At 43.0% G+C, this 23477-nt stretch overlaps 1 protein-coding gene across 2 annotated transcripts in view; it reads right to left on the minus strand.

The window, feature by feature from the left end:
• Positions 1 to 287: 287 nt before the first annotated feature.
• Positions 288 to 23477, minus strand: part of LOC119174230 (glutamate receptor ionotropic, kainate 2) — a 74010-nt gene continuing 50820 nt past the window's right edge. Inside the window, exons 10-15 of one of the 2 annotated variants that reach the window (XM_037425060.2) lie at positions 22031 to 22234; positions 19556 to 19917; positions 11666 to 11864; positions 10605 to 10830; positions 2534 to 2796; positions 288 to 559 (exon numbers count right to left, since the gene is read on the minus strand). In XM_037425060.2, coding sequence (XP_037280957.2) covers positions 335 to 559; positions 2534 to 2796; positions 10605 to 10830; positions 11666 to 11864; positions 19556 to 19917; positions 22031 to 22234 — 1479 coding nt within the window. In that variant the 3' untranslated portion in view covers positions 288 to 334. The remainder of the gene's footprint in view (positions 560 to 2533; positions 2797 to 10604; positions 10831 to 11665; positions 11865 to 19555; positions 19918 to 22030; positions 22235 to 23477) is intronic. The other variant, XM_075895947.1, reaches the window with a different exon arrangement.

A 23477-nucleotide genomic window follows, 5' to 3' on the forward strand; every position in this document is an offset into this window, starting at 1 on the left:
ATTATTTGGTTATTATTATAGGTTTGATTATTCGATCATAATGCTCAATTTGTCATATTTTATTGCAGTTTTTTCTAAACCTATGTTTTTTATGCGCTTAATTGAGAATTTCTAGCGATAAACGACATAAAAGGCCTGCCAATATATGCTTGTAAAGCCGAGCCATTATTTTAGGAGGACACCAAAATGCCAATTAAGTCTGAAATTGGCAATTATTTTGCATTGTGTATGCATTAAATATCAGTATTGCAGGTTGCAGGATTCAAATGAGCTTGCGTACTCGGGAATGTCGGGTGTAAGGCACTACATTTTAACGCAAGGATCGGAATAATGTTCAATATTTATCCGTGCTCCTATTGTCCCCACGCAACGCCGCTTTGGTCAGAGTGGCGTTGGCGGCTGGGTTTATGCTCGTGGTGCTGTAGTTGATGTGGTGCAACGAACTCAGTCCTATACTGTTCGACAGCGAATCATCCGGTGTCTTCTGCGGGTTGTCCTTGGAACCCTTGCAGGAAATCACCAACTTCAGTTCCTTCCACAGCTCCATCCAGACTGAGTCCTGTCAGGAAAAATGAATGAAACGTTGGGGTGTTGAATAAGTTACAATTCATAAGCACTGTGTACCACTATTACTAATATATGCATAAATGACTGGACCTATTGTCCCGAAATCCCGATATAATTATTAGGGATGCTGTACTAGAGAGATCTAAAAATTAGGACCACCTGGGGTTTTATCCTGTACCTGAATCGAAACTACTCGGGTCTCAATCATTTTCGCGTACATTGAAAATACGGCCGTGGAGGCTGAGATGCTACCAATTCGACAACCGCTACTACTACTGCTACTAGCTACTGTTACGAATATCAGTACCATTAATACAATAATAATAATAATAATAATAATAATAATAATAATAATAATAATAATAATAATAATAATAATAATAATAATAATAATAATAATAATAATAATAATAATCATGAACAATAATTATAAAAGCGGTATTATTAGTAGTAGTAGTGGTAGTATTTGCTGTTGTTAAAGTCATGTGCACTGATATTCCTCTTATACACCCCGCCAAGCATCACGTCCTTATCAGGCAGCTCAAATGACATCTCTTCGTTCCTTTAAAAATATTCTGGCAGTATACGTGTCTCCGTTCCGACAAGCACATTTAGTTGTTTTTTTTAAATACTTGTACTTCTTCTGAATTACCCAGCGCCTAAAGTAGCATGTCCGGCGAATAGCCAGACGACCATATACAGTATTTTCCTTAAAACTTTTCTCTCTAGTTCCATACGAAAAACTGCTCGTGTTTTGCCTGTGTTCGAATGTCTGTAAAAAGACGCCTTTAATTTTCAGCTTGTTTCTCTTTGCTCACAACAGAAATTTTTTCTCAGCTCTTTGCACTGTACTATGTTTTATTGCGAACAGCTCCTCCATTGCGCATAAACATGAATTTTTTTTGGGGTGATTGAACTATTTAGGATATTGCTAGCGCACATTTTGACGCCCGTGCTTCAAAGAGAGTAGAAAAAAAATCGCTCACTTTCCCATCAAAAAAGTCTTCGACTTAACGAGCCCCTCAGGGCGTGTGTTTAAAATTACGCACTAAGGGTTATCATATGTTCCTTAACTAATGGCATCGTTATTATTGCTTGCGTACAATCAGAGCTTTGCTGCACGGAACTTTAGCTTTAATTCTGTTTTTGTCATCGCAAGTTGCAACAATTAAAAAAAAGCATCTAAGCAGACAGGAATTCAGCGGGCTATGTAAGCTTCAAAAGATGAATAGGTTCTTGAACGCTGGTATTGCTGGAGCGTAAGTTTGGACCAGCAAACAGCTGCAACCTTGAAGGGAAGTCCGCTTGTCTGTACGTCGGCTTAAACGACTGAACGAAATAAACAAATAAAAATATGTTGCACACCTCTGTCTATATCAAGACCCTTTGGCTTTGAGGGATGCACACTTTCATGTAAAACAATCAGACTTCACACAGCAATCACTCACCTAATTTCTCTACGTGATCGGGTTATCGGAATTAGTAATAGACACATTAACACACCAAAATTAAGCAGACTACGCGTTCCCAATGCACGTTCTAGTGTTAGTTTTACACTTTCTTGTTTATTTGTTTATTGCTTCTTATCTCTTTTTTTGCTGTTGTTTTACGTCATGGTCTACTTTTTGAAGAAAGTAATCCTACAATAACTCTGGGGAAGTAATGGTGTGTAAAGTTCTGTATTACAAATGCATCGTATTGCATGCTTACAATAAGTCTGTGTGTTTTCGTTCGCTGGCAATGGACTTTCTTTATAAATGTAATGTGATGTAGTACGCGTTGCAGGTACAGGGGCCCTGCCAGGCGTTTGTCACCTGTAGCTTTTGTATACCTTTCTTGAAAACTCTCTTGAATATGAAATAAACATTCATTCATTCATGAATTAGGTAAAAAATAATTAGTAATTACATTTCCAATTATTTATTAATTGAATCTTACTTCCTGAAATTGTGAGGTTCAAGCTCACCCGTTCCCCGTAGGGCATTTTCTTGATCTTCCAGAAAAACTCTAGGGTGACGATGACAACGGCCCCGGCGCAGCCGAATATCAACGCCAGGAACACTCCACCCACGTTCGAAAGGCCCATCTCATTGGTGGCCGAAGCGGCTGTATCCAAGGGACAGGCGTCCTTGCCCTCAACGCGCCACCAGCGGCGTTTCAGCATTTCCAGATCTCCTCTTTCCTGCAGCCGGATGATGTACGAGGATAGCACCGAGCGCACCGGTGAGCCTGCAAAAATGGTTGCATGTCAAGGCCCCAAACACTTGGGTCGTAGCCGTGTAAAACAAACGGTCAGCAAGCTGAACCACTTGAAAGGAACTGGATTAAAAAAAAAAGTTGATGTTAAAATACTGAATGTTACAACAAGAATAGAGGTGTGCTAATATCAAAATTTTCGAATACGAATGCATAGCATAGAATACATGGTGTTCATGTGATGTCACTTCCGCCATTGCTCCCTCTCCCGCCGTGGCCGGGTACCTACCTGGGTACCTTCAACATTTCGCGTGCTGCAGCTTGGTTTGTTAAGGGCTCGTTATCGGTTGCTCTTCGCGATGTTGCAAGGGAAGCAGTACAGTTTTTTGTTGTCGTAATTTAACGAGCTCTTCGGATCAGGAAGGCCTCGCTTGTTCACTCGAGACAAGGCCAGAAAATTAAGATGTGTTACACGTCGACATCACCAGGATTTCCATTACCAGCAATTACACTGCATATTACCGCTGCCCGCCACTACCAACAAGATTAAATTCGCTCGCTTTCACTACAAATTGCGTGGACCAAGAACAAGAGACAGCTCAAGAACTCTCGAGCCGCAATTCGAAGAGAGGATGAGCGACCTAAGGAAGCTTCCATATAAAACAAGTCATTGTTTAGAGAGGCCACCTTGCAAAATGTATAATAATATTAATAATTTTATTATAGTGTTCAAGCCTACGACACTAATGTACCTCATGCTGCGCGGCTCCCAAGTGTTTTAAATCATGCTGATGTTGATGCTTTTTTGATCTGAAATTGTGAAAAAAGCCGAGAGAAAAAAATAAAAGGAAACATTGCGAGGCAGAGAATTCGCAGGGTGCGTACCACGGTAATCTCAGCACTTATTTTTTTTTTTCGCGTATGTTTTGACGCTTTTTTTACCCTGTATTTTTCTTTCATTTCTATGCGGTAATGTACAGTGGGGTCTCTGAAAATGATTTGAGACTGTTTTAGGGAGTCAATCAGCAAATGTTTGAAAAGAAATGAACCCAGTAACTCGAATATATTAGGGTGCTGACCTACTGCGGTCTCACTTGCGCCATACTACAAACGGTTTGTAAATGAAGCATGTTTCATATGCGTTTTCACAGTTTGTTTCAATTAAATACCCGAATATCCGCGATTGTAATCACGGATTCAATCATCACCTTGCACGCTGATTGTGCACGCAGTGGTCGCGGACAAGCTTGTATGTAATCAGGGTAAGCTATCTCTCTTTAAATGAGAAGCATCTCTTTGCGAACTTCGCCAACTTTAAGCGTATCTATCTATCTATCTATCTATCTATCTATCTATCTATCTATCTATCTATCTATCTATCTATCTATCTATCTATCTATCTATCTATCTATCTATCTATCTATCTATCTATCTATCTATCTTTCTATCTAGCCGCCAACGAATTTTACCTCTCCTGGCCGTTTCGATAATGGTATTGATACCAAACTTGGTATGGCATAACAAGACACTATGAAGAACATATTTGACTAGTCCTAAATTAAAATCATGACTTGTATGTCATGAATGTCATGATTTACATTTCATGATACTGCAGCTATTGCAGTGGTTTTTCTCACATGGCATGTTGCAAAACTAGTATGGTATGGCATAATTCCATGGCAAATACAAGCGACAGACCCTAACGTGAAAATCATGACATGCGTGTCATGTAACGACGTGATTACATGCCACGCTAATGATGCAGTCGCAGCCGTTTCGCTAGCATCACATATACTAAACTTCGTACTACAGTTCGTGAATAGATGACGAAGGTATGTGACTGGTGCAAACATAATAATCATGACATGCTTGTCATGCGAGAACATGGCTACATGTCATGTTCATAACGTGCTTGCTGCCATTTTTCTAGCTCCACATATGCTAAGTTTGTTATCACGTGACGTGAATAGATGACGAGGGTAAATGATACATCTAAACATGATAATCATGACAGGGAAGTCATGTATGGCATCATTTATTTCCACCTCGTAACGTTGGGCTGATTTTAAACTGGCATATCGACATTTCTCATTCATGCTTTGCATACCATCGATTCTCACTGTACGTGGGATCTGCCAATTTTTTAAAGGTACGTGCTTGTTTATAGCACTTACGCGTAATGAAGTTACATCCGAAGATGCAAATATCATCGCGTTTTTTAAAGCATTTTGTGTTATTCTACGCAAGCAAAACACGCCGGTGCTTTTCGGAAAATCGCGATGTCCGTTCTCAATTCTAGCTAATGAATTTCGGCAAAGAGAACACCCCGACGCTCTGCTCCTTTTTCGAGGTTTGCTAAATCAGCTTGCCTCGCCAACAGCAGATTAAGTTTCGCACTGAATACGCGCGCATACCTTTGTGTTCACTGTTGCCCTCTCCCCCTCCTTTGTTGAAATGGAGGAGACGGTATGAAACTTAAACTCGCTAGCACTAAAGAAATTCTGTTCTATAGCGTTGAGGAAGACAAGCTCGCTTGTCGAAACATCGACTCCACAGAACCCCTCTTTACGGATTCTTTCAGCATGAGCTTATATGTTCCGCTTCTTGCCAATTTTCGTATTTCTTCTAGTGATGTGTTCATTTACACTAGTCGTGATTAGAAAGGATATGCTTCATTGTGTAGCAGGGACGTTGGTGTGACATCGCTTTCAGCTTGGTTCTCAGTCTCCCATTTTTCGTTGATGACCTGAAATTAACACTTATCTTTAGAGAAGACGTCGCTTATGAAAAGCGCAATGATCATGCTCTCGTTGTTGTCGCCTTGTTCCTTGTGCTGGACCCAAACATGTGCTTACTCCGCTTAGCGACATAGATTACTAACTCCTACTATCCCAATCTAGGCCTCAATGAGGTCACTGCGAGTAATTTCTTCCGAGGGATTACTCAAACGGTGTTATTTTTACTCAAAAAATGGGAAGCACTCTATTGACCCTTAGCTGCTTGTATGGCCCTACTCAGGCGAATGTAGGGCCATACAAGCATGAATAATTATATATAAGCTAGAGAGAGCGCTAGGAAGTTGCCGTTTTGAGTGCGAAGAAACGACAAATGAGCCAATGAAAAACCCGAAGTTAGTTTTTATTTTAATGACACGCATCACTTCACCAAAATATTTCGGCCAGAATAAGCGTCAAGCAGCGCTTTAGAATACAGCAAGAAATAAGCAGCCCAGGAAAACCTGACTAAATTTTTTACCTCGCAGCCCATCGCTTACTGCTGCTACATCTGCAAATATTGCCCTGCTCGCTGTGTTCTTATTGACAATGATCGGTTGCTCCACTCCCGAACGAAGAACTATTGATCTCGTTTTAGTCATGTACAATAGCGTGCGAATTTCCCAGGTAAGCGTAGAGCTATAAACGCCCCTTACACCCACATCGTGCAGTTGTGCACATGCAAAGCATTGTGCTCCGGAATGAAATAAATCACGCATACTTTTACTCATTGTCAGTCACTCGTTGCTCCATTGTGTCCTGCCTTCTAGGATAGACAATTTCTGAGCAATTCCAGAACCCACCGCGGGCGCCGGAACCCGGCGGGAAAAGTGCGCCTACGTCGAGCGCTGTGGCTGTTCGTCGCCCACTGTGCGTTGGAACCTTGGGAGCACCAAACGAAAAAAAATAGCGCCACCGCCTGTTGATCATTAATAAACTGCAAATACTGCGCATTTCTTAACACGCTTGCATGTATCTCTTGGCATGAAATGCGAAATGAATGATGCAGTCAGTGTGTAGATACTTTACAGTGAATGTATGTCGGATGGAACGCTTTAGTGGCATGCGAGTTTTCACGTGCCAATACATCCACTTCAAACGTGCTATTGTAAGCCGTGTGAGCTGGAACACGGAATCCAAATTGCTCAACGGCTGCTTCTTCACAGGTATAACAATTAATTGACATTCACTTGGTTTATTCAAACTACAGAGAGGTGTTTTGTGAGCTGTTCAGTCGGAGTTAAGCGCAATCTTTTTTTGTCCGCATGAACATAGGACAGGCTGGCCTATATTGTATCAACAAGCGCCTCAGCGAGCATGGTAATTCGTCGAGTGGAGCCGTCTCGCTGCGCGCAGCTGCGTAAATCATTCCGATGTAATCTTTTCTTCGAAAACATGCAAATTTTTGCCATCACCCTAGATAGAATACAGGAAAAATTTAGGAGGCACATCGTGTCACAACTAATGTCACACTTTATGCAGTCTGCAGTTGTCCCTTAGAGGACAAGAAACTCTAATTTATTTGTTGACTATAAACGCTGGCTTTCGCGTTTGGACTTTCTACGCCTCTCTGACACACGCTTCATCCCCCTTTTTGCATATATGTTTTTTTCATGCCTGTGGTAAACATTGAGTTATTAGTGGGCGCAAGATGGTGTGTGTATTCTCTTTTTTGAACCTTTATTGAAGTGTTATTTGAACATCTAGTTGTTGTAACAATGATAGTTAGTAGACACAGTTCATTCGTTACGTATATGGCGCGCAACGTACATGCTCCTCAGAGAGCTTATGTGATTTCACAAAATGCCGACTGTGATTTCTAGTGTAATATTATAAATATCAGAAGCTCATGTCTTATTCGAGGAAAGCGTCGATCGCCGTCGATTCCAAATGCATCTGTGAATAAGAAATTACTCTTGCACTTCGTAGGTTGCGGATATATAACCTTTTTTTATTTTCGTTTTGCTGTTACGCACTGGAGCAAATAAAAAGAACTGCTTCTTAGTCGATTAGCTGGTCGAGCAGTGCGACCGATGGAAATCGCGAACACTCCGTCAACGTTAAACACTAATGTTTGGGATTGAATTAAGCATGTTGAGAAAAGGAACGAGCCACCGTTTCAATGGCGAAGCCCACCATCAGCCTTCTCTTACTTCGAACATACCCAAACTCACTCTACTCGTCCTGCCTCGACTCTACTACCGTTGTTCTTTATCTTTATGTCGGCACCGCATACAATTTTTAACATTCTTTGCACCGACGAATTGACTTAGCGATCTTTAATATTGTTTAGCAGGTTGTATCATCTTTCTACAAATTTTACAACATCCCCCGCCCTTTCCCCCCCTCTCCCCAGTGGCGCGTGACGCTGAGGAACACTAACCCACAGAGATTACAAGTGTCCGTACGAGTTCCAAGTCTCTGTCTGTGGGGTCACCCGGGCATGACCTTGAACTTGATTTTCCATCGCTGCTTTCGACGCTTGTTCCAGGCTCGTGCTTCTGAGCGGTTTGACCTTGCTGAGCTTGCGCTGTCTCTGAGCAGCCTTCTTAGGGATGAAAATTTGCTGTGAAGGCTGTTACATGAAGATCGTGGGTAGCCTCTCCTGGGGAACCTCTTCCGTGGCTTTCTCGTCTTAGCTGAATTTACCTTCTGAGCACCTGCCGTCTTCCTCCACCTCGGTTTGGGTTGCATCATTCGCTGCTGGGATTTGGTCTTGGCATTGGGCATCGGCAGTGATGCAGCTCGCATGATCTACTTTCTTCTTTTCCTTGGTGTTCGTATTTTTCCCGAAGAGCTACATTCATGAACCTTACAGGCAGTAGGCTTCTGTTTGCTCTCGGCCTTTCCATTTCGTCTTCGATTTTCCCCCGCCTGTTGCTGTGGCTGTGATTTGATTCCTCCGGTAACATGTAAGCACGGTATTGAGGACTGCCTCACAATGGACATTGCCAACCTTTGTGAGTACTCATTTTTGGTATCTTCTGCAATGTATCCTGAATTTCCAAAGGCATCGTGCCATTGGATCGTAGAAGTCTCTTCGCCCACACAAACCCGAGTAGCCGCTCTCATGTTAAGTTGACGGGCATTGGACGTTGACGAGGGCTCCAAAGGCATCAAATAGGTGTCTAGAAGTTCAGATTGTTCTTCATTGGTGGTCTTTCATGTTGTATTCTCTGTAATCGGAACGTTGGTTTTCCTGCTTCCAACACATTTTTCCATCTGTCGTGGGGCTGAGCCGTTAACCTTTTTTGTGACAATATCGCTATCGATAAAGCATTTGCTAGATGCTTGCGCCACAGGCGAAGAGAACACTTCCACTTGCAATTTTGTTCTGATACTTCGCTTTATCCTCTCCAAGTGAGCCTGCCGAGCCTTTAGTGCATATTCAATCTTATATTCAGTTTTTACATTTGCCAGAATAATCTTACGCACATAAATGTCGGCTTCCTCCAGTTCGGCTTCTAAGTGGCCGAAATCCACTATATGTCTTCTATCAGTTTATCAATTCCATTGAGAATGTTAAACTGGTCGGTCAAAACGTGGTGAATATTCTGAAACTCACTTATTTGGGGGCATTCTAGATGCAGGAGACTTTCTATTCTGGCGATGGCTTTCATGGCGGTCTTTTGTACTTGACGATGCCTTTTGATTAGGGCCTCCACGATTCGGCCAAGTGTTGGGAAACGTAGAAAATCACTGGCCGGCCACGCACCAAGGCGCAGTAGGTATCTCTGTCCTATCCGTCACAAAGTATCGCGTGATTAAACTGCGGACATCGTCAACATGTGACGCTCCACGGTCTGGGTCACGGGCAGGGTTAGGCCTCGCACATGAGATTCACCCACCAGTGACTTCCACTAAAGTCCTGCAGGCTTCAGATGCAGTCCAGAAGTCGTAAAATTTCACTCCCTCTCACCTACCTCTATAGGCCCTTTCTCTCGGGTTTTACGGCACCAAAATGGTGAGAAAAGGACGCGCCACCGCCCCCATAGTGTAGCCCACTGTCGCCCTCCTCTTCATTTCTATGTTGTGATTTGATTTTAACCTAATGATAGTAGTGTCACTGGTGGTTTTCTACGCAACATTCAACAACGCAATATTAGGTTGCATTTACACAAATTTCCTTTGTCTAAGAAGACTTCGCATGACGCAAGCGGTGAGCTAAAACGTTTTTTCATGAACGCCTGTATGCTTTCCATGAACACATATTTTCAATGGACGCTCGCGCACCCGTTGATGGTGCTCGAGTGCTTAGAAATTGTCTATTTACTTGTTTAAGGACAAACAAAGGAGGGTTATTGTTTTGACAGCAATCTTGAGCGGGTTTTCTTGTCAAATGAAGTGTATGGTGATTCTATATTTCCTAAAAAACTGGGCGAGCTTGGCAGGGCTCACCAACAAGGGATTTTCCTTTTCGTCTTGCCAATCGTCAGTCAGCTTTCTTCGCTCTTGAGGAGGAGAGGTGCGGGACTGAAACGTTTATGCGAATAATGACAGTGCGGTTTGTCGCAATTTAGGTGACAGAGCAATACGGTGGTCAGTATTGCATGAAATTTTTGAAAGTGGTATCATGTACAAGAGTAAAGTGACAGATGAGCTAAATAAAGAAAATATTTGCATTGAACGCGAAGCAGCAACAGATGCCAACCGTAGCACTCGATACCTAAAAGAAGTAAAAACGTGGGTTATCATAATGTTGCGAAAAAACACAGTAGAATGACTTTGATGACGTGTCTATACTGGCTAATGCGAAAGCGTTACGCTGATGAACACGGACGAAATGCCCGACAAAGCCGAGCCCGTAATTGGCCTGAGTGCTTTCTACGGTATTCAAGGCACTCCAAGCTAGGTGATTACGCCCCTTTTTATTACCATAGCTGAGGTAATAAAAAAGGTTATCTCTCACGGTTTATAGCGGTCAGTGGGAAAAACAGCAAGAATGACAAATACTTCATGACACAGAAGGTCGTAAGAAGAGGTGAGTAGTATGGCCTAGGCCTAGCTGCTAGGCCTCTACTGCCATGTCCATCATCCTATGCTGCGAGACATATGCAGTGCACGTACCAGGTGGCGTTGCGATGCCATACCCCTTGTTGTCGAGTAGTCCTCCAATGGCCGTGAGATTGCAGTCCCGCTCTACCTCGTACTCGATCGACGAGAACTCCATGAGGTACGCGTAGTCACCTCGCTTCACTCTCTCCACGCCTTTCTTGTTGCTCTTGGTGAAGGCCGATGGTCTCACTGCGTTCATGGTCGTCCACATCCGCTTGATCAGTGGATTGTCCGAGTTCTGTGACGCACAAGAGCCATTGTAAGTGAGAATCATCGAGTCATAGGTAATTTGGCCCGACTTGAGTGCATTAAAAAGAAAATCTCATTATTATTTCCCGAAGTTACCATACTGCAAGAAGGTGAAATTAGGCGAAATTTATCACGGAAGCAACGGCTCAAGAATACTCGATGTACACGATATTCCTTCAAAAGTGCCCACTCATGGGCGTGCCTTTCGTTCTCAGACTACTGTATATTTACTTTTAATGAATATTAATTCCTATGTGCGCGGTTTGAGCTTACGCATACTCGCTGATATAGTTACTGTGATGCCAGTCATCTTTATTATTAGATAGGAAGCCTACAAAAGAGTAAGCGACAAAGATATATATAAACGTTTATTGTCGTTTACTCCTTCAGAACAACGTACAAAATCGACTGCAAACCTGTTGGGAATTATTTGAGGGAAAAATGGTTCCGCCTAACCCACGCATGGACATAGAATACTCGGACGAGTGCCAACTTTTAACTCGTCTGCTCTTTCGGCACCCGTCCATGTCTTTTTTGCCCATGTGAAGTTTGTGTGCAACCGTTTTTTTTTTCCTTTTAAGCGTGAAACAGCTCCCCCAGCAGTAAGTTTTATTTAACTTTTGCAATTAGAAATTCTGAACTTCGAGAAAGCTAGTAATAAAGCTACTGCTCATAATTCTTATACACAACGTGCAAATGGTCTAGTCAAACGCCAGCAGTACATACTTCCCTGAAAGGAGGACACTAGAGTAGGCATTCAAGATTCATAATATAGCGCTGTCAACAAGTTCGAAAGGAAGAATGTTATGGTGCTGCATACTCGCCTCAAAGAAGCGATACGTCGATCCGCCGTCGAGACACCCGTAAGAGATCTTTGTCTGCTTGGCGAGGTCATTGGCATTCTCAATGGGTGCTGTCATCCGCTGCGCCGTCAAGAAGGCCGCCAGGTTTGCAGTGTACGACGAGATCATGATGAGAGAAAAGAACCACCACATGCTCGATGCGATGCGCGTTGACGTGGCACTGCAAAAGAACTCGTGAGCTTTTAAAACACACCTATACGTCGCAGTAGTTCTGGTAATTGCAGCAATGCGCCAGACTGGTTGCTCCACGCTTAAGACAAAAAAGCAGCGCTGTATATTCATGGTATTTGGAATTCATAGTATTTGTATTTATACGTCACAACAGACAGAGTTCACATATAATTCATATAAAATTGATGTGCACTGACTACACACAGTGTCCAGTAATATTTCATACGAAAATGATGGTGCACATGACTTTCTTCAATCAAAATTAGTACCGTTATTATTCATTGTTGCTGCTCTCTTAATTCACTACCTGCGTCTATTGTTCTCCGACCACCCAAAGTTAGGTACTGCTTGTTCACGTCTTGATCTGGTAATTGTTAAAAAGAATAGTCCTAATAAACCTGAAGACATTGTGGAAAGTGTAGAATCTCATTGTTTTTAAGGGGAAACATGTAAATAGTCTGAAAACATATTATGTCGCAGTAAGCACTCACTTTCAGGCGCGCCCCGCCGCGGTGGTCTAGTGGCTAAGGTACTCGGCTGCTGACCCGCAAGTCGTGAGATCGAAACCCGGCGGTGGCGGCAGCATTTTCGATGGAGGAGAAAATGCTGTAGACCCGTTTGCTCAGATTTGGGCGCACATTAAAGAACCCCAGGTGGTCGAAAGTTCCGGAGTCCTCCACTACTGCCTTTCTCATAATCAAATGGTGGTTTTGGGACATTAAACCCCCCATATCAATTAACCACTTTCAGGTGCAGGAAAAACAGCCAACCGCGTCTGCCGTTAAAATAAGTGAGTGACAGTCCTAAACACGTGATGCGATGGTTAGAATAGGCAAGTCCTAGGAGGAATTCTGAAGGCTTTTTCCTAATTTGTTCAAGTGGAGTTTGTTCTGTTCACCAGTGGATGTTGCAGCTTTGCGTTTGCATAGAAACTAAAATATCAGTACTATAACTGGCTGTATATATATATATATATATATATATATATATATATATATATATATATATATATATATATATGGTGGGGTGATATTCAATGGATCCGGTGGAAAATGCAGTATAAAAAGAGGTCGACAAACGTGCGAAAAAACACTAGTTTTACTAACGTTTCGGCAGGTGGGCCTGCCTTCGTCGGAGTGAATGGTTACACATGGCACACAGGGCACATATATAAGCCGCTTCTTTGCGTATCACACGGCTAAGTCATTATCAGTAGTATAGGAAACAAGATTATATATCACCAAAGGTACGTGGCTATAGTGTATATACAGCTGAAAACGCGTATTATTATACAATAGTGAATTGGCACGTATTAGATACCCTACAACTTGTGTGGAATGAAACAGGTCAGCAAAGTAACAATCTGCGCACGCAGTAGCTCACTTGGTCATACGTTCTGCGGGATAAACACAGCCTAAAAACATTCAGTAAGCCTTTAAAAAAGAAAAAGAAGTTTAGAGAGATAAACAAAATCACAAAGCAGGCAGAGCAAAATGAATGCGAGTAAATGGTGAAGCGACAAAGGCCACCTACATTATGTAGGTAATATTTGACAATAGGCCAACATCGTGCGAAGAATATACACTTGTCAGTAAAACAAAAACAAAAAAAGCGATTTACTAAGGCAATATGCAAGTAAGCGTACCCGGGCTCTCGTTCATGCCGGCAGATAGTGTTTTGAATTTATGAATTAAAAATGACTCTTTTACTTCGCGTTCATGGTGTGATTTAAAACCCGATTCCAGTATTGTAGCTATCATGTTACTGAATGAATGACCTGCCTCGGCGACATGCCTTGAAATCGGTAAGTTTGGAAGGGCATGCACATGAGCTTTATGATTATTGAAACGGTATCGAAAAGCAGTTTCAGTATGACCTATGTATTGTACATGACAGATTGAGCATTCTAGCAAATATACGACATTTGCAGTATCACAAGTAAAACTGCCCTTAATTTTGAACTTGAAGTTCGTCGCAGTACTGGCTGCCAGTGTTGTTGTCGTCATGTGTGCACACACTTTACAGCGGGGCTTTTTACAAGGACGGCAACCAAGCGCCTGGTCGTTATTGCTCTGTCTGGTTTTAGAGGAAGTTAATAAATCTCGCAAATTTCTGCCTCGTCTGTACACAACACGTAGTGGTTCTGGAAACGCTTTTGCAAGGCGTTCGCTCTGCATAAGTATGTTGTGGTGTTTACGGAAAATTGATGCTACGTTAGGTGCCGATGCGTTATGGGTTAAAACCAGGTTAACCTGTGAATGACTTTTAGGATTTTTCTTGGGGATGCAGAGTGCTGTACGGTCTTGTGCGTCGGCACGCCTTACTGCGTCATCGACTAACTTGGGCGGATATTTCTGTTTAAGAAGTGCAGTGCGTAGCTGGTTACAGTTATTATCAAAGTCAGATTGCTCAGAGCAAATTCTCTTAAAGCGTAAGGCCTGGCTGTAAGGTATGCTGGATTTGCAGTGCCTTTTGTGGCTGCTTTGAAAGTGTAAATACCCCTGTCTATCAGTCGGCTTGCGGTACAGTTTAGTGCTCAATTTTGCATTATCGAGACAAACGGTTACATCGAGAAAGTTCATGGTCTCTGGTGAATATGTGTGCGAAAAGGATATGGAAGGGTGAGCATTATTAAAGTCCGAAATAAAAGACAAAAGTTCCTCCTCTCCATGTGGCCAAATCATGAAAATGTTGTCAATAAATCTTTTATAATAAAAAGGTTTTAGCGAACGACCCAACAAGAATTTGTTCTCAAGGGATCCCATAAATATATTTGCATAGCTTGGCCCGATCTTAGTGCCCATAGACGTACCACTTACTTGAACATAATGCACTCCATTGAATTCAAAGTTGTTGTACTGAAGAATCATTTCAAGCAGTACAGCTATAGTCGAGCTATCAATGGACTTGTCGAGAGCGGAGTGATCGTAAGCCTCAACCACGGACCTTATACCATCCAAGTGCGGTATGCTTGTGTAGAGAGACGCGACATCGAGAGTTACAAGAAGAGCGTTGTTAGGTATAATAAGGTTGGCAATATCAGAAAGGAAGTCGTTAGTATCTCGCAGAAATGACTGGAACGTAGGGGTTATCTGGTTTATCAGGCTATCTATGTAACGCGACAAGTTTTCTGTCACGGTACCTATGCCGGAAACAATTGGGCGACCAGGATTGTTGTGTTTATGGATTTTCGGCAACAAATAGAACCTACCAGCTGCCGGACTAAGAGGGATTAGAGAAGCTGCCCTATCATTTAGTTTTTTCTCCTTTATTAGTTTTCTTATTGTGCCGTCTAATATCGCTTTATAATCCTCAGTCGGATCGGCCTCGAGTCGCTTATAAAACGACCTATCACCAAGCTGACTGTTCGCTTCAGCAATATATTTGGTCGTGTCCATGATAACGATGGCACCTCCTTTGTCCGCAGGTTTTATTGTGATGTCGGTGCGTTTGCCAAGGTTTGCTATAGCTTTTCTTTCTAGGGTCGATAGGTTTCGACGAAAAGACTGGGGTTCATTATAAGCTTGAATGATATCTCGCTGCACTGCTTTAATAAATATGTCCAAGTGTTTGTCACGTTGTGACCCCGGTGTCCAACGTTTAGCCGAGGGTAAAGCGGTTGAATCGTCGGCGGGAGTCGGCTGATCGAAGAAATATTCGCGTAGTCTCATATTTCGTGCGAAGTTGTCTAAATCTTTGTATAACTGAAATTCATTATAGTTACCACTTGCTGGGCAGAAGCTTAAACCACGGGATAAAAGACTGAGTTCTTCTTTAGATAAGATAGCAGTTGAAATATTAATAATGTTGTCGGGTGCAGGTTTACATGTTCTTTCCTTGGCCGAAGATGGAGGCGTTGAGTTTCGAAGTTTTACACCATCTCTGAGCAATTTTTTGCGTTTCTGTGCGTTAAGCTTGGAACGTTTCTTTTGCTCATATGCTCTTAGGGACGATGATTCCTCTGGAGAAAGACTAAACTGATCGAGTAGTTGGCGCTCCCTGTTCATGAGCGATTTCACGGAAGATCGATAATGGTTTAATACAATGTGTACTAGCTCAAGTGAGGCGTTCTTTAAGGTGTCAAACCACTTCCTCGCGTCGCACTTCGATAGCTTTGATGTTGCTGGCTGTAGACAGAGACTTAAACCTCTAGGCGGAAAGGAAGCCGCTAAATATGCTTCTAGAGTAGACACATGTAGCTCGTAACGGACACGTTTCTCGACAAACTTCCTAATTATTTGAAACTGCTTAGAACACTTTGAACTCAGGATATTATTCGACAATGAGTGCTGCAGTCAATTATTCGGTTTTCTTTTTAAAACGTCTGAATATTTGCGTCGAAGTGGGTACCTGGAGCCCGTAAGGGAAACTGCCGTCTTTCGTGGGTCTTGTGGAGCCAAGCTAGCTGATGTTCCTGGTGCGGAATTCCTCTGGGCAGAGCAGGAGTAGCATTTCTCGTTCCGGGGCACACAAGGATGATCCGATGACCGCTGGTTGGCGGACGCTGTAGGCGTTGATTCGGCGAGCATGGCATTGCAGCGTGGCTCCTTCAAGGTGGGTTCGTTGCGAGAAGAACTTGCATGACCCTGGATACTTTTGGTCGGCCGGATAGCCCCAGGTTGCATTTGCAAGTCTTGGCGGTTTCTGGCGTAGTCCGGTGGCTTCTTTGTGGGGTAAGCCCCCGAAGGTGCTGGGGCGAAGATACAGCATCGCCCCAACCATTTGAAGTTGCTTCACTTGGGGAGTCGAAGCAAAGCTGGCGTATGTGACTTGCCATCAGCGCGACGCCCTCAAAGCTCACGTGCAGTATATCGGCTGCCAGTACTCGTCCAGGTGGCAGCCATTCGAACATGTGGTCCAGAAAAGATATCCCTAGAGCGTTCGCAGAAACTTCGTAATAGGCTGTTGAAATGGCTTGCTTCGCGGTTGAAACGATGGACAAATACTTGGTTATTATTTCTGCGACGTTGATTCGTGGCCCTTGGCAAGACAAGCGTGGCGTACAGACGGCTTATTTCGGGTCGCTCTTCACGGATTAGGTGTAGAAGGTCGCGATAACAACGAAAGGTTGCTTGAGCACTTCTTTTTGCCAAGTCGTTGCTCCCGACGTGTAGAACCAGAGTTCTTGTCGACGAAGGAACTAGGTCAAGCAGTGAAGGAACATCCCTGACCAAAGCGCCCGACTGCGTTATGAACGCCGGTGTTCCTTGTAGCAGGGGGTCGAAGTATTGGAACAGGTACTTTGTCTGTGAATCACCCAAGATAGCCGTGGTTATTCCGAACTTGGGATACTTCCAGGTGGTGCATTTCGACGTTGTCTTCCGGATATCCATAGCAGGAAAATATGGTGGGGTGATATTCAATGGATACGGTGGAAAATGCAGTATAAAAAGAGGTCGACAAACGTGCGAAAAAACACTAGTTTTACTAACGTTTCGGCAGGTGGGCCTGTTTTCGTCGGAGTGAATGGTTACACATGGCACACAGGGCACATATATAAGCCGCTTCTTTGCGTATCACACGGCTAAGTCATTATGAGTAGTATAGGAAACAAGATTATATATCACCAAAGGTACGTGGCTATAGTGTATATACAGCTGAAAACGCGTATCATTATACAATAGTGAATTGGCACGTATTAGCACCAAGTGAGCTACTGCGTGCACAGTTTGTTATTTTGCTGACCTGTTTCATTCCACACAAGTTGTAGGGTATCTAATACGTTCCAATTCACTATTGTACAATGATACGCGTTTTCAGAGTTCGCTCTTCCCAAGCTTTTGTTATCGTCCCAAAGCACCACACGATTCTCAGCGCAAACCGCGCCTGCAGTTTTCGAGAGGGTTCCGGACGGTAGTAGATCATTTCGATAAGATCGCGCCCACTGTGCGAATGGTACAGATTGTTCTGGAACGTACGCCGCCGCCAGCGGTAGCACTAGAACATTCGACGGCGGGAGTATAAATGCCGACGCGCTTCGCCGCTTGTCAGTTGTTGATCGAAGGCCGACGCTCCGTTCGCCGCTATCAGTCCGAGACTGCTATCTGTGCGAGACTGCTACTGTAATTGGACTTTCCGTTTACCGGGCACAGGTTCGCCTAAATAAACAGTTAAATCCCAACACGAAGTCTCCTGTCTTCGGCCACGTCACGACCCCGTGACAATATATATATATATATATATATATATATATATATATATATATATATATATAACGTCAGAGTACAGACAACACTAAAATACTTCATATAAAAATTGACGCTGACATTTTTGCCTCAAATGAGTGTTCATACTTGTTGCTGATGTCTCAATCCACTACCTACTTTCCCGTTTTCAGTGCCGTAACCTATCTATAATGTATGCATTTTTTGTCATTATTGCCCATATGCTAAAGGATTTATTCTATGCCGTAAAATTTCTAAAAAAACAGTGCTGGCGTGGTAACGTCACATGGTAAATATCACTCAATATTAGCACTTGTTTGCCCTTCTTTAGGTAGCAGTAGCAAACAATTGACTATCTTGCAGGCACTATTGGTTAGTGCTAACGAGTTCTGGTGATGTGCGGGCCAACTGTGTAGGCGTAGTCATGTGGATGTAAGGCAGCAACGTCTTGCTTATCCTTCCATATATTTTAACAAAACACAGACCAATACATAATTCGGGTGTGACAGGTCAAGAAAGGGTGTGTCGTAAAAAAAAATACGAAGGGAATCCTGATCGGTTGCGAGGTAGCAGCGGTGCGCACGGCGCTGACACGGTAGGAACGGGCACCGACGCGAGTGCTGGAAAAACGGTCTCAAGTGAAACTGTAGTAGCATTTACTAGAGTAAACGTTTGTTCGAAAAGCAGACATGCGAGGTAGTTTGGGTTTCGTGTAAGTTTCGTTGCAAATAACAACTGTTCGCTCGATGTGCGCTCGAACGTTGGGAGCGGTAGAGAGGGTGAAGCGAGCGAGATGACATGCGGCGAGCGGCGACAAGCTATAGGGAACAAAGTGACGTCAACGCACGCGCACTGCGAAGGAAGGCGTGACCTACTTGGCACCACTCCAGCAACTATGACCAACGGAGAGCAGTACGGATGGAGGGACAGCGTTACACAGGCTATTCAAAGAGCTGCTTTGCATATAAAGGGGGGAAGGACTAGTGGTCAATTTCGCTACATTAACCCCTTCAGCTGTGGCGGCTAGTTTGTGTACGTAACTTGTTCATGCTAGTTGTGTCCACTTGCGGCCAAGAAAGAGCAAGATGCGTAGCTAATAGGATGAACTAAACTGTCTGAAATGCTGTATGTCTTGACTTGACCTCAGCGTCCTGCGTATTAACACTGCAATCGGTTGCAGTGGCAGAACCTTAAAAATGCTCATTGTGTCAATCGACGTGCCATACTCGAAAACCAGCGTTTAAACATTTGTTGGGCTTTTATCGAAGAGAACACCACCATAAACTGATTTCGCGCACAGCAGGAGCCTACAACTTTATTTTGATTTGCCAAATTGCTTGATAATTACTACAAATTAATGAACATTACACGAAACAACACATTGGTTCAGTTTTTACGTAAAATGCACTGTTGAACAGCTTGGAATTATGCTATATATATGAGTGTGACACGTTCGTAGATAGTGCATCCTAAATCACACCTGAAAGTGTTATATTTTACCCTAGGGTTCTCTTACATAGGCGTGATCTCTGATCCCTGCTGCATGATGGCTCCCGTCGTGAACCAGAAACTGTTTGGTAGATTGAACTGGTTCACCAGGTCCCCTTCCTCAGGAACACACGGGTGTGGCGACACCCACTCATAGGGAGTGAAGCGGCCCATGATGAATATGAGCAGGGAGACGCCCAAGTAGCCGGTCAGCATGTACAGCCACACGTCGATGGAGAACGGGTGGAGAAAGGAGAACAGCGAAGGATCGCTCTTTTCCGTTTTCTTGAAGAGGATGCTGATGCCCGTGCTCATGAAGGGAATGGTGAAGTCTACCGCGGACTCCCGCTCGTACGTAATGGTCAGGTCCACGATGGCGGCGTCCGCCTTCTGCGCTTTGAGAAATTTACGCGATCACTGTGAACCCGAACCACTGAGACGGGCACTGGCCATCAGATACACGTTTTGATATAAACTCTTGTTTGCACAAACACACTGTTTTGATATCAGAACGTGGTCGTAATTGAAAACGCCTCAACGATGTCTTGCAATGTGGACACAGAAGTAAAAACAAGAGAAAAACGCAAAGACAGTACGAAAGAACGTTATACAAAAATGGGCGTGTCACCTTCCTTCGTGCTGTCTTTGAGTATCTTTTTTTTAAATTTTAGCTTATGTACGAACAAGCCTGCTTTCACTACTTCTCTATGGACGCAGATTTCGACAAATGAGGCTGACCTTTAATTACTTCTTTTTTAATAACCTACAGCTAATAACTCACTATAAGGAAGCCAAACAAGACGCAAGTACGTATACAAAGCACATGAAAGTTTAGAAAGGCATCCTATAATAAGCCGGTAAAACTTAAGAATGACATCGGTATTTTTAATTCCATCTACTGGCACAACGGGCTGCTTGCACCAGCTCAGGAAATCAGCGAAAAATTAGGGGACATAAATATTTGCCTTTAGAAATTGAACACGATAACGACTTCCTGTTCTTAGTGTGTACTTCAAACGCTTGGTGCATGAAACCTTTTCAAACTTGCTATGCACCTACTCCGTAGCGTGTGTGCCTTTCGTAGTGGGTGACTGGCTTTAAACAACACAGCTGTTATGATAATTATCATGTTCTGACGCCCGCGGGCAATGGGTGCCTGTTGCACGCTTTACTAGCAATATTTTATGTTGCATTCTGAGGCATGTGTAAAAGACGCATGCGTTTGTAAATTATAAAAACTACTTTCACTGCATTTCCAAGCAGATAAAGTTCTTTTGACTGTATTCACAAGCACAGTAGGACTGCCACAAATTGTCATTGTTCCATTGACCTTTACGTCATTGCTCATGTACATAATTTCTGGCAACAGGCAATAAAGCAAAAGAATACTGGTGGCCATGTGGTAGACATTGCTTTTCTGCGCAAACGACCCGCATCCGACCTCCACTCAGACCTAAACGATCCTACCCACTGTGACCCATCGTTTTTTTATCATTTCGCATCATTCTCGATCTCCCAGTCCCGTATAACATGATAATTTTTCGCTCACAGCAAATGACGCCTGTGCCGACGCCGAAATGTCTGCGAAACGAGCTCTTTAACACTATCGCATTAAAAAACACTTCTAAGAAATCGACGCTAGTCAGTTCGCTACTCTTTGTGTCACATTCATATTTTATTTTTGCTTTTCTTGGTAAACGTTCTATAGAGAGTGATAAAAATGAAGCTTTATCGTATTTTTAACTTAAGCTCCTGGAAGCACATGAAAACCACCTTTGCAAATAAGTTATGTGTGCAGGAGCAAGCAGAGTGAAGCATTACCTATCGCGTCAGCTGCCTAAGAAACGGTGAATAATTTACTTTTTAGTGAGAGCAGGAAGCAGACACGTTTAATTAGAAAAGTTGCAGGTATTTGCATCAGTTATATGTGGTAGAATTTTTCAAGTGTGTAAGCTCTGAAATATCCCACTGAAAAGTCGAGTCGTGTTTCACATAGTTACGTGAGCGGGTCAGTGAGCGCTGACGCAAAGCTCTTCTCCGGTGCACCAAGGCAGTTGTGTGCAGAGTTCAATCTGATAATGGGTTGAAAGCACAGGTAAAGATGGTAATTATTACCCTTTTTTATCGGCTGGTGTAACGAAGCAATGACTGCTCGTCGCGTAAAGGAAGAATATAGCGCTGATCTACTTTGCCTTGCATGCGTATTCATGCAAACCACGGTAAAACTTTGAAGCAGCATATCTCTGAGTAAATACATTGCAGAAGAATTCGTGCAAGTGTAGTTGTGCAAGAATGTGACTACCCTCAAGTTTTCAGAGCAGGCATACCCGCTCTGTTGCTATAAAATGAATTAATAATTCTTATTTAATTAGGCCTCGGACAGCGATGATTCATCCAACTTTGTATGTCCCTGGATACATAAGTTATTTCAAATTGTGGTGTTCATGTTCTACCATATATACACAAGAAATCAACATTTATAGTTGTTTTTGAAATAGCATACCCTGTCCAGTAGTTCTTTGATCATTCCATTCCACTCATTGTTGGCCTGCGGTTTTCCGTACGCACCATCGGGAGTGAGGTAGAACTCGTACTTGAACCCTATCTCTCTCGCCAGCATCTTGATAAGGTCGATGCAGTAGCCGTAGAAACGATCGTTTCCGGTCATGTTGCTTCCTTCTGGGTGTATCATCGTGTATGGCCGACTCTGTTAAAGCGGTGATTAGAAAAAAAAATAAAAAAAATAAAAAATGCAGTGTGAAATACTAAAATTTCAACGAGTTGCGAAGGATTCATTATGAAACTGCGGCGCACACACACCCAACTAAGACAAAATGCAACTGAAGCAGTGCTTGTTCTTTTTTTACTTCTGTTGTTCTTCGCTTCGTGCGTCCTTCAATTTCGTAGTGAGGGAATGTTTTCTGCAATAACCTCGCTACCGTCGGACACCATGTTCACCCTATAACCATACGTACGTCCACAATACTGCGGTGATTTTTGAGAATACCAGTTACCGCATTCCTTTTTCTTAATACAATAAAAGGCACACAAGCCTCTGGTGGCCGGAAGGGCGCACGCAACAAGCTTTTATTGCGATATCAAATATATAGGCAATGTCGGGTGGATTTCGCCGCCGTAGTCACTCACCGTATGTGTATACGTATCTATACATTTGTAAACGCAAGAAAGAAAAAAAAATCCAGAAAAATATTGACAGATCTCACATACTATCGATGATATGCGAAGCACGATTGTGGAAGGTTGATATGTCACTTTGAAAGCACACAATGTTACGAGGTGGACGTAAATTGTACCACACATAACCTACATGTCTTGGTTATCATGCTTTGATGTTTCATTTACCTTCCTTGCCGATTCACGTCACGTGGCACGAACTTTCTTACATATGGAGCTAGCAAAACGGCCGCGAGCGTGCTATGAGCATAGCTTAAAGCCATGTTTCACATGACACGCATGTCATGATTATCATGTTTGGATGTGTCATTTATCTTAGTTGTTCATTCACGTCGAGTATTAAAAAATTTGCACAAGTGGAGCTAGCACATGTGGAGCACATGTGGAGCCAGCGAAGCAGCCGTGAGCACGCTATATGAGCGTAGCATGTCGTGTTAATTTACATGACATGCATATCATTATTCTCATGTTGATGATGATGATGATGCTTCCACTATGGCTGTCGCCCACTCAGGTGGATTGGCCAAGAATAGAAGATATGAGATTTAAGGCCTTTCGAATGATACCTTTGGACGTGTCATTTACCTTTGTCGTCTTTTATGTCACGTGATACCAAATTTGGTATATGTAAATCTATTTAAACGATCACGAGTGCACCCATAGCGTGCCTAGTAGTTATGACTTACAAGACATGCATGTCATGATTTCCACCTTATAGCCTGTCATTCACGTTCGCCATGCAGTTGTCATACCAC

The sequence above is a fragment of the Rhipicephalus microplus genome, chromosome 5 (assembly GCF_043290135.1).
Source record: "Rhipicephalus microplus isolate Deutch F79 chromosome 5, USDA_Rmic, whole genome shotgun sequence".
NCBI classification, from domain to species: domain Eukaryota; kingdom Metazoa; phylum Arthropoda; class Arachnida; order Ixodida; family Ixodidae; genus Rhipicephalus; species Rhipicephalus microplus.